At 45.3% G+C, this 12,168-nt stretch overlaps 2 protein-coding genes across 7 annotated transcripts in view; one reads left to right on the forward strand and one right to left on the reverse strand.

The window, feature by feature from the left end:
* LOC115466310 (carbohydrate sulfotransferase 6-like) overlaps positions 1-12,168 on the forward strand; it is a 135,040-nt gene that overhangs the window by 37,768 nt on the left and 85,104 nt on the right. The window lies entirely within an intron of this gene.
* LOC115466308 (butyrophilin subfamily 2 member A1-like) overlaps positions 1-12,168 on the reverse strand; it is a 61,356-nt gene that overhangs the window by 20,264 nt on the left and 28,924 nt on the right. For all 6 annotated transcript variants that reach the window (XM_030197479.1, XM_030197478.1, XM_030197474.1 and 3 more), the window contains exons 3-4: positions 10,722-11,072; positions 3,175-3,456 (exon numbers count right to left, since the gene is read on the reverse strand). In XM_030197479.1, coding sequence (XP_030053339.1) covers positions 3,175-3,456; positions 10,722-11,072 — 633 coding nt within the window. The remainder of the gene's footprint in view (positions 1-3,174; positions 3,457-10,721; positions 11,073-12,168) is intronic.

Raw genomic sequence — 12,168 nt, forward strand, 5'->3', positions numbered from 1 at the left:
GCACATGACAATTGCCGCACAGTTAATGCGCGAGACCTTACCGGCTAAGTCAATGGGTGGCGGTAAGGTCTCAGGCTCAAAATGGATGAGCGCCAGTTTTTATTTTGCCACACATACATTTTCGGCACCCCCCCCCCCCCCCCAAAAAAAAAGGCCTTTTTTGCAGGCGCACTGAAAATTGGAGAAAAGCCCTCAGAAACCAAAGGCGAGACGTCTTTGGTTTAAAACACTGTCACAGTTACTTTATGTGTACAGCGTTTGATTTCAATCACTGGGCATAAAAACTCCAATAACTTTAAAAAAACAAAACATTTTTTTGTGATGCTTTTAAATAGTGATTGAAGTGCTAACTTGCAAATGAAAATAGAAAAAACTTCTCTCTGATTGAAAATTCTCTTTTTTTCTTTTTTTTCCCCCCCACAAATCTTGCTTATGACTAATATTAATGAGGAAAGCACTTAGCTTATCATTTTATCCAGCACAGACTCAAGTGGAAAAAAAAAAGAGAATTTTCAATCAGAGAGAAGTTTTTTCTATTTTCATTTGCAAGTTAGCACTTCAATCACTATTTAACAGCATCACAAAAAAATGTTTTGTTTTCTTAGTTATTGGAGTTTTTATGCCCAGTGATCGAAATCAAACGCTGTACACATAAAGTAACTGTGACAGTGTTTTAAACCAAAGACGTCTCGCCTTTGGTTTCTGAGGGCTTTTCTCCAATTTTCAAAAAAAATATAAATAATATATAACATCAGCTATTTTGAATGTTATGAGCTAGAGTTAGTTTGTATTATTATTATTGCATTTGTACCCCACATTATCCCACCTTTTTGCAGGCTCAATGTGGCTTACAGAGTGTTGTTATGATGCAGTCATTACATGATCTTAGATAAAGTCGATAATAAGTTAAGGTAGGTAAATTTAGAAGTAGGAGCTAGGTAGGTATTGTGAGAGGTATTTTGGATGCACCTGGGTAGTTTGGGAATAGTTAGTTAGTGAGGATGTCCTTAATAGGCTTTGTTGAAGAGGTGTGTCTTCAGAGATTTGCGAAAGCTGGTTAGGTTGTCCATTTTTTTCAGGGCCACTGGTAGTGTGTTCCAGATCTGTGTACTTTTGTACTCAAAAGTGGTAGCGTATGACTGTTTGTATTTGATTCCTTTGCAGTCTAAGGCACTGAAAAATGGACCTGCGCGTGTCCAAAACATGCGCCTACACCAGCGCAGGCCATTTTTCGGCACGCCTTAGTAAAAGGACACCTTAACCAGCCAGGATCAGCACCTGGCTGGTAAAATGCCTCATAACCGGCTATCCGGTGATATTCAGCGGGAGGATAGCTGGCTATCTCTTCTCCACTACTGCCAACTCCAGACTTCGCGCCTTCTGTCTCGCTGCACCCTACGCCTGGAATAAACTTCCTGAGCCCCTACGTCTTGCCCCATCCTTGGCCACCTTTAAATCTAGACTGAAAGCCCACCTCTTTAACATTGCTTTTGACTCGTAACCACTCGCCTCCACCTACCCTCCTCTCCTCCTTCCTGTACACATTAATTGATTTGATTTGCTTACTTTTTTTTTTGTCTTTTAGATTGTAAGCTCTTTGAGCAGGGACTGTCTTTCTTCTATGTTTGTGCAGCGCTGCGTACGCCTTGTAGCGCTATAGAAATGCTAAATAGTAGTAGTAGTAGTAGTGAATATCTCTAGTTAGTGGCCAGCGGCTAACCGGTTATATCGAACGATATAACTGGCTATCCATCAATTTTCAGCCCCAGTTCAGCAGCTCTATTTGGCCGCATGAAAACATGATGTATCTTTGGCTGGTTTGAACATAACCAACTGAGTCTGAATATCGACTTAGCCGGTTACGTTCAAACCGGCCCAAAATAAACCAGTTATTCAATGCCGGTCACTGAAAACGGCCTGGCATTGAGTATCTGGGTTTAGTGCTGGGCCTATGGTCTGAATATCGGCCCCAGAATGCTGTTTGGCTAACTTATCTAGATAAGTCTGGTTGCAAAATAAATTGCCCATTGAGAGGTGGCGGCCAAACAACCAAATAGAATGTTAGGAATTATTAGGAAAGAAATAGAAAATAAGACCAAGCATATTATAATGCCTCTGTATCGCTCCATGGTGCGATCTCACCTTGAGTACTGTGTTCAGTTCTGGTCGCCGTATCTTAAAAAAGATATAGCAGAATTAGAAAAGGTTGAAAGAAGGGTAACCAAAACGATTAAGCGGATGAAACTACTGTCATATGAGGAAAGGTATAAGAGGTTAGGGCTCTTCAGCTTGGAGAACAGATGGCTGAGGAAGAATATGAGAGGTCTACAAAATCCTGAGTAGAGTAGAACAGGTAGACGTCAATCGATTGTTTACGAAGACAACAGGACACGCCATGAAATTATACAGTAATACTTTTAAAATAAATAGGAGAAAATATTTTTTCACTCAACAAATAGTTAAGCTCTGGAACTTGTTGCCGGAGGATGTGGTAACAGCAGTTACCATATCTGGGTTTAAAAAAAAAGTTTGGACAAGTTCCTGGAGGAAAAGTCCATAATCTGCTATTAACATAGACATGGGGGAAGCCACTGCTTATCCCTGGGATCAATAGCATAGAATTTTGCTGATCTTTGGGGTTTTGCCAGATACCTGTGACCTGGATTGGCCACTGTTGGAAGCAGGATACTAGGCTAGACAGACCATCAGTCTGGCCCAGTATGATCATATGATAAATTTAGAAACTCAATCCTAGTAAATTTTCCTGTAACAAAATTAGGAAAATAGCACCTTTGAAAATTGAGGGCATCATTTACTAAGGTGCGCTCACGTTTTTAGCACGTGCTAAAAACGTGAGCTCGCCAAATGTTAGAGACGCCCATAGGAATGCACTGGCGTCTCTAACGTTTAGCGAGCTCACAATTTTAGCGCACGCTAAATACGTGAGTGCGCCTTAGTAAAAGGCTCTCTGAATCCTCCGTGATTGAAAAATTTTTTCCCTTAGTTCATCCGTTACAGAATTTCTCGACCAGAACACTTTACAACAAAATGCACATTCCCCCCCCCCCCAATTTTCGCTGCCTGATTCTGTTTCATTTTCTTTCAATCCAAAAATGCTTAAGAGGACTCTACAGATCATATATCATCATTCCCCTGCTACAGATAGTGTCTCACCTGACACAGACACGGCCGCCTCTTTCTCATGTCCTGTGAGCGGGTTTCTAATGGAGCAGGACAGCTTCCCATGCTGGGACATCCTGAGAACCAGGGATGTCTCGATTCTGAACAGTCCATCCCCCTCAGCGTACACCATCTTAGAGAATGGGGCAGCCTGCTGCCCGTCGTCTTCCTTCCACCTCAGCTCTGGTTCTGGAAACCATCCCGTGGAATTGCACACCACGCGGACCCCGCCCTCCTCGTGGCCAGCGATGTGGATATGAGGGGCGGAGCCTAATCCTGGAACAGGACATTGACAATAATATTTAGCATCGTGAGCTCAAACACTTCAAATGCCCCCAGGAGATGGCTGTGTTATTTTTTTTTTTATTGACCAAACAAAACATATCTATCATTATGTTGATTTATCTAGTATAGAAACCAGGAAGAGGTTGTTTTAATGTAAACAAATGGGGAATTCCAAAAGAGAGAGAAAAAAAACACCTCTTAGTATAAATGAAATACGTAGCTGCAATCTGCAAGGTGGTGCCAGAAGCATAGATTTAATTCCAAACATTAACAGGACAAATTTCATCTCCAGGCACTGCCACAGAATGAATCACACAGATCAGTTTGTAGAAAAGTATTTCTAGCTTCTTTTTAAAAGGGGAACAAAAGGTCGGAAGTTTCAACATCAAAACACAAAGCTAGGAAGGATCCATGCAAGCTGAGTTCAGAGCGTGGCCACTACGGTGTTGCCAATAGTTTCTAAGTATTCAAATATGAAAATACAACTAAATACAGAGAGAGAGAGAGAACTGAATATAACCACAGCTAAGGACCCAGAGCGGGCCCAAGGTTATCTGACACTCTAGGAAAACCTTCAGCCATGCACCCTCCTTTTCCTGTGGTCCAGCATCTCCCCTTTCCTACCTCCCCCAGTCCAGCATCTTCCCTTCCTTAACTATCCCCTGGTAGTTCAGATCTCTCTTTTCCTACCTCCCCAAGATGTTCACCATCTCTCCCCTCTTCCCACCCCCCTGCCATCTTTGCTGCAAACATCACCCTACTTCCATTCTCCACTCTAAGCGCAGCACTGGGTCTTTGAGCACATGCATGTGCTGAAAGCTTGCTGCATGTCCCCCCCCCACCCCCCAACCCAAAAACTGCTTATTGGTGGGGATGGGCCTTAAGCACCCATGCACATGTGGTTGCTTAAAAGCCCACTGCTGCTCTGCAGGCTGTGCTGCTACTCCCTAAGATCTGTTGCCCTAGGCAGACACCTAGTTCACCTTGTGGAAGGGCAAGTCCTGTAAAGACTAAGACTCATCTTGTCTACTCATTTCCCCTCCCTGTTGCAATACTGTTTACTGTGTATTGATCTACAGCTTTATTCCGCCTCCACTAACACCATCGTCACCGCAGAAAATAGTTCTACATTCAACATGTAATTAAACTCTGGAATTTGTTGCCAGAGAATGTGGCAAAAACAGTTAGCTTAGCAGGGTTTTAAAAAAAGGTTTGGTCAAGCCTTACTAAAATGGACTTGGGAAAATCCACTTATTCCTGGGATAAGCTGCATAAAATCTGTTTTACTCTTTTGGGATCTTTTGGGACCTGGATGGGCCACTTTTGGAAACAGGGTACCGAGTCTGATAGATCTTCAGTCTGTCCCTGTACGGCAATGCTTATGTTCTTATGTACACCCTTCCGAGTCTGGTCCATGCACTCACCACCCTCTGTATGAGTAAATATTTTCCAGTGCCTCTCCTGAGTATACCTCTGGGAGCCTCCTTTCTTTCACTTTCAAAGAATTGATTCTTGGGTATCTAAATGTCTGTCTCAATAGCAGACTATGGACAAATTCCTGGAGTAAAAGTCCATAGTCTGTTATTGAGACAGACATGGGAAGCAACTGCTTGCCCTGGGATTTGTAGTATGGAATGTTGCTACTCTTTGAAATTCTGCATGGAATCTTGTCACTTTTTAGGATTCCAGAATCTTGCTATTATTTGAGGTTCTACATGGAATCTTGTGACTCTTTAGGATTCCAGAACCTTGCTGCTCTTTGGGGTTCTACATGGAATCTTGTCACTCTAAGATTCCAGAATCTTGTTATTCTTTGGGGTTCTACATGGAACGTTGCCATGATTTGGGTTTCTGGTTCAGCGGAATCTTAGCGGAGATTGGGTGGCGACACTGGTAATTGGGAAGCGAAATCGGTGCTGGGCAGATTTCTATGGTCTACGCCCTGATTGTGAGTGAATAGATAGGGATGGGCTTGAGTCTAAATTTTAAGGGGTTCACTTCAGAACTTAGTATAAGAACAGTGCTGGGCAGACTTCTGCAAGGACAAATCAAATTTGTGTATAAAGTATCACATACCAAGTAAAATGAGTTTATCTTGTTGGGCAGACTGGATGGACCGTACAGGTCTTTATCTGCCGTCATTTACTATGCTACTATGTTAAACTGTTGAAATTTGACTTTTCACAAGTCAGTTCCTGTTTCTTTTACATCTTGAGTAAAGTGATGTGGCAGATGTCTTAGTCGTCGGAACGGCCATTAGGCCACCTGAGGCGGGGGCCTGAGGTGGCACTCTGCAGGAGCGGCATCTCGGGGTGGGGGGTGGGGTTTGGCTTCGCCTGAAGTAACTTCCTGTTTCACTCAGGCAGCTGCAGTAAAGGGAAGAGGCGGGTGCTGGCAGGGCAGCATATGGGAATTGTTGCCGCTGCCGTGCTTGGAATGTCACCATGATGAGATAAAACGCCTGGGGGGGGGGGGGGGGGCACAGCATCTCAGCCCTGGCGGGGGGGGGGGAGAGGCATCTTGCCTTGGGCCAGCCAGTTATTCCACTTTTAAATGTAATAAACAGAAATAAATCAAAACATCAAAAAGAAAATAAGATGATACCTTTTTTATTGTCCAATAAAAAAGGTATCATCTTATTTTCTTTTCTGTTTTATTTTTATTTATTACCTGTGTATTTTACGAAAGTGCTGCAGAATTGTAGGCCTACATGAGTGTTATGTCCTGAAAATACACAGTGTTGGATTGTTCCATTATTGAGACATTTGCATTTTTCTCTTACAGAAAAGGCAGCATTATTTATGTTGACCCTAGTGGGTGGAATGAATTATATATGTTATAACTTACTCTATCACTCAGGAACCTCTATGCAATACCATAATGTACTCTACTTTACCATGTATGTATCTGCTTTAATGTAATACCATTTGTAACCTTCAACCCGGAATGGTGATCGCCAATACGGTATAATGTAAGCCACATTGAGCCTGGAAATCGGTGGGAAAATGTGGGATACAAATGCTACAAATAAATAAATAAATACCTTTGAGGCGTCGTTTGTTGCAGAAGCGCGATATTTTAAAGAAACAGTTAAAGGCATTTGTATTTACAAAGGCATATTTTCAGTTTTAATTTAGTATGTATGTATGTTATGAAGATGAAGAAATAATATATATGCTGATTACGTGTTTGTATGTGACTTTGTCTAAATTACTATGTTTGTTTATTTTGTAACCCACCTATTTGATAGGCGGGAAATAAATATTTTAAATAAATAAATAGTGCCTAGCCCATCATTCCACAAAGAGGAGCATAATCGAACGGGGACGACCATCTCTAAGGACGTCCCGGCGAAGGGGCGGGGAAACCCGTATTATCGAAACAAGATGGGTGTCCATCTTTCATTTTGATAATGCGGTCGTGGACGCCCAAATCTCAACATTTAGGTCGACCTTAGAGATGGTCGATCTTAGAGAAGGTCGTCCCCAGTTTTTGGCGATAATGGAAACCGAGGACGTCCATCTCAAAAATGACCAAATCCAACACATTTGATCGTAGGAGGAGCCAGCATTCATAGTGCACTGGTCCCCCTGACATGCCAGGACACCAACCGGGCACCCTAGGGGGCACTGCAGGGACTAACTGAACAGAAAAAGCCCTTCCCTTACCGATCCCTTAGTGATTCGGACAGGAATGGGCATGCATGAAGGAAATTGCATGCAAATGAGCTGCTCACTGTTAGCTCATTTGCACACGAGTTCCTTCCTAAGAAGGGGAAGCCAGTGCAGAGCAGCCAAGCATTATGCGTGGCTGCTCTGCGCTTGCAAAAGATGGCTTCATACATGCAGACAAGCTATGTGTATAATAGCCGTCCTCAACCTTAAATAAATTGCCATCTACAACCTTAGAAAAGTACAAGTCCAGGTGCTCATGAGGGACGTCTGTTTTTTTTTTGGACTATGGGTGAAGGACGTCCTTTGCTATGCCTCTGTCCCTGCAACAGCAGTTGAGCAGCCCCTGTGATGGCAGTTGAGGATGTCCAAAATGTGTATGTTTCTGTGAGAAGGATATCCATGTCTGCTATGCCTCTGACAGCCCCTTTATGTTTTTTTGATTTGGGATCACAGGTGGCAGCAGTGGGATTTGAACTGGCCACCTCTGGATTGCAAGACCAGTGCTCTAACCACTAGGCCATTCCTCTCCCTTGAAATTTGGCTGTCCCTGTGGGGGGGGGGGGGGGGGGCAGTTCAGGACATCCAAAATGTTTGAACGAAGGACGTCCACGCCTTCACTATCAGGCTTATTTTCGAAAGTGATTGCCGGGCATCTTCCGACATAAATCGGGAGATGGCCGTCGATCTCTCAAAAGCTGCGAAATCGGTATAATCGAAAGCTGCTTTTTTGACACCATCGCCGCTTTTCTGTCGCCGAGCCGGCGTAAGTTCAAGGGGGCGTGTCGGTGGCATAGCAAAGGCGGGACATGGGCGGGCATGGGCGTGGCTACCAGATGGCCGGCTTTCGCGGATAATGGAAAAAAAAAGCGGCGTTAATCAGTATTTCGCCGGGTTTACTTGGTCCTTTTATTTTCACGACCAAGCCTCAAAAAGGTGCCCCAACTGACCAGATGACCACCGGAGGGAATGGGGGATGACCTCCCCGTACTCCCCCAGTGGTCACCAACCCCCTCCCACACTAAAAAAATAAAAATAAAAACCTTTTTTGCCAGCCTGTATGCCAGCCTCAAATATCATACCCAGCTCCCTGACAGCAGTACGCAAGTCCCTGGAGCAGTTTTTAATGGGTGCAGTGCACTTCAGGCAGGCAGACCCAGGTCCATCCCCCCCCCTACCTGTTACACTTGTGGTGGTAAGTGTTGAGCCCTCCAACCCCCCCCCCAAAAAAAACCCACTGTACCCACATTTAGGTGCCCCCCTTCACCCATAAGGGCTATAGTAATGGTGTAGAGTTGTGGGGAGTGGGTTTGGGGGGGATTTGGGGGGCTCAGCACCCAAGGTAAGGGAGCTATGCACCTGGGAGCTATTTGTGTATTTTAAAAAATTTTTTAGAAGTGCCCCCTAGGGTGCCCGGTTGGTGTCCTGGCATGTCAGAGGGGCCAGTGCACTACAAATGCTGGCTCCTCCCATGACCAAATGCCTTGGATTTCGCCGGGTTTGAGATGACCGGCATTTTTTTCCATTATCGCTGAAAAACAAAAACGGCCATCTCAAACCCGGCGAACTCTGGCATTTGGCCGGGCCAAACCGTATTATCGAAAGAAAAGATGGCCGGCCATCTTTTTTGATAATACGGTTACGGCCAGCTGTTGCGTCACCGCCAAAATAGATCACCGGCAATCTATTTCGCCGGCGCCGTTCGATTATGCCCCTCTATGCCTCCGCTGACACACATATACCTCCCTTCCCAGGGACCTGCATACTGCTGTGACGGACCTGAGTTTGACATTTCAGGCTGGCAACAAAAGTTTTTAAAGTTGTTTCTTTGAGGGTGGGAGGGGGTTAGTGACCACTGGGGGAGTCAGGGCAGGTCATCCCCAATTCTCTCCGGTGGTCATCTGGTCAATTTGGGCATTTTCGCGGCTTGGTCGCAAGAAAAAATGGACCAAGTAAAGTTGGCCAAGTGCTCATCAGGGACGCCCTTCTTTTTTCCATTATTGGCTGAGGACGCCCATCTCTTAATCACGCCCCAGTCCCACCTTCGGTATGGTGCCGACACGCCCCCGTGAACTTTGGTCATCCCCGTGACGGAAAGCAGTTGAGGGCGCCCAAAATCGGCTTTCGATTATGCCAATTTGGGCGACCCTGAGAGAAGGACGCCCATCTCCGGATTTGTGTCGGAAGATGGGCACCCTTCTCTTTCGAAAATTCCCCTGTAAGTCTCCTCCCAAGCATGCCCAAATCTCCAAAAGGCTGGGCTCCACCATCCCAACTTGTAGGGTCTTTCCAGCCTTGTCATCTTCCTCTCCGATTCTTACAAGACCAATATTTGAACTGACACCCATGATTTCTTTCCAAAGGTTTGTAATAATTCATACAGCCCCCAAAATTAGTGAGGCTGGTTTCCCACATACCCATTCTCCCTAGGTTTATTTATGTTTGGCTGTTAACCACGTCCACCTTGGACAGGATGTCTCAGCCTTGTTGGAAGTCCAATGCAGCTGTAACAATGCATTTTACTCCCAAAGAAAGAGGGAGACAGAGAGAGTGAGAAAGAGATAGGCATGATATCTACAGAAGAGTTTATGGATTTGGCAGTTCAAGGACTACATATCTTCTTACATGGCTTTAAAAATATTATCATGGCGCCCAGCGTTCTCTGAGTGCATTCCCCCAGATTCCATATAATGTGACCAAAGTTGCAAGCAACTTAATTAGTTAGCAAGCTAATCAGTGCTGATAATTGCTATTTAACAAGCAACTTTTGACACTAAGTGGCATTAATTAGAATTTATGCGTGTGACTAAGTGTGTTCTATAACGTGATGCACCTAAATTTTAAGTCGCATAGTTGAAAAGGGGGCGTGGTCATGGGCGTGTTGTAGGCGTTTCTAAAATCTATGCACACTGTTATAGAATATGCCCAATCCACGCATACTTTAGGTATCGGTGTTTACACCAAGTTTTATTTGGTGTAATTGGCCACAACTAAATTTACAAGAGTACAGAAGAACACAACCTCGCAGAGATGAACACACTTAGGAAACAGCGAAGGTGACAAATTGAAATCATGATGCTGTGTGGTCTAGAAGACTTATTAAATCAGCAAAATCAACTCGACATGGCCGTGTTTCGGCCCAACGACCTGCCTCAGGAGTCTTCCAATGTAGTGTGGATAAGTCTGCCAGTAACACTTGCTGTAATGTAGTGTTTCAAGTAAATATCTATAAGAATCTTCTCTCGACTTGTGACAACTAGACTGCAGTGTCAAGTTGATTTTGCCGACAAATAAATTTTCTAGACCACACAGCATCATCGTTTCAATTTGTCACCTTCGCATTACTAAATTCAGTCATGCGGATGGACACTGGTTCTGTAAACCGTGCGGAACTGTAGGTGTATTCTCTACAATTTAGGCGTACTTTAGGCTTTTTTTTTTCCAGGCAGAAGTTTCAGACGCCATATATAGAATCTAGCTCGTTATGACTACTTGATCCCTAAAGCAGACAGAAAAAAGGAAAGAGAAAAAGAAGGCAAAGGAGAGGTTTAAAGACAAGAAAAAGCTCCCGCATTGTTAGGTTACCTGCCACCTTCAGCTCCAGTACGGCTTCCTCATATACGGTCTTGTTGTCAAAGAAGCAGCGATACTGCCCCTCGTCGGAGAGTCTGAGCCGGCGTATCCTCAGGGCCACACTGCCATGGCTGATGTTCCTCTTCATGAACTCTGTCCTGCCCTGGTAGTCTGGCAGCTGCCGGTCGTTCTCGTCCTTGCCATTCTGGTACAGGTGCACGACATTATGGAACTTGTAGCGGAACCAGCGCACCTCCATGTCTTCTGCGCTGACTGCAGGGGAGAGGTGGCAGGGCAGAATGGCATCCTCGCCAATGATTGCGATCAGAGGCTGGTCTGGACCTATGACGGAGAACTTCTCCACTGCAGAGGACAGAAAGGGGGAATCTAGGAACTGACATCCACAGAAAATAGCGAGGAGACCAGTGTCCACATGCTACTCTATCATAGTACAAGCTGCCACTCCTCCTCAAACCAGGGGCGTATCTAGAATCCGGCGGTAGGGGGGGCCACAGCCAGAGAGGGGGGGCACATTTTTGCCTCCCTCCCTCCCCCCCCCCCGCCGCCTCTCTCTCCACCCCCTCCCCGCCGTCAACCCTCCCCCGCTGCTTACTTTTGCTGGCGCCGAGGTCCGACCCGCAATCTCCGTTTTTCGTCTTCCTCCGTGGCCATGCTTCCAGGAAGTAACGCTGCAGTGCTGATTCGTTGAATCCAGTTCGACGTCTGACGTCAGACGCCGAACTGGATTCAACGAATCAGCACTGCAGCGTTACTTCCTGGAAGCATGGCCACGGAGGTAGACGAAAAACGGAGATTGCGGGTCGGACCTCGGCGCCAGCAAAAGTAAGCAGCGGGGGAGGGTTGACGGCGGGGAGGGGGGCCAGGGCGAAATCTGCGGGGGGCCCAGGCCCCTGTGGCCCCACGCAGATACGCCCCTGCCTCAAACAGATGAACATAAACACACACACAACCCATACACACACCCCTTCCAAAACAAACACACACTGTGCTTTAGCATAGAATAGATAAAACAGATTGCCACCCCTCCCAAAACAAAAACACAGACACATTGGGCCAGATAATGCATCTTAAATGTAGGCGAATCATATTAACACATGTAGCGATATTCTAGAAATCACATCTACAGTATGATGAGGATGTTATAATGCCTTTGTATCCCTCCATGGTGTGACCGCACTTCGAACGTTGTGTTAAGTTCTGGTCAACGCATCTCAAACAAGATATAGTGGAATTAGGAAAGGTGCAGAGAAGGGCGACGAAAATGATAAAGGGGATGGGACGACTTCCCTATGAGGAAAGGCTAAAGTGGCTAGGGCTCTTCAGCTTGGAGAGGAGATATGATAGCGGTCTATAAAATAATGAGTGGAGTGGAACGGGTAGACGTGAAGCGTCTGTTTACGCTTTCCAAAAATACTAGGACTAGGGGGCATGCGATGAA

This window comes from Microcaecilia unicolor, chromosome 3 (genome assembly GCF_901765095.1).
Source record: "Microcaecilia unicolor chromosome 3, aMicUni1.1, whole genome shotgun sequence".
NCBI lineage: Eukaryota > Metazoa > Chordata > Amphibia > Gymnophiona > Siphonopidae > Microcaecilia > Microcaecilia unicolor.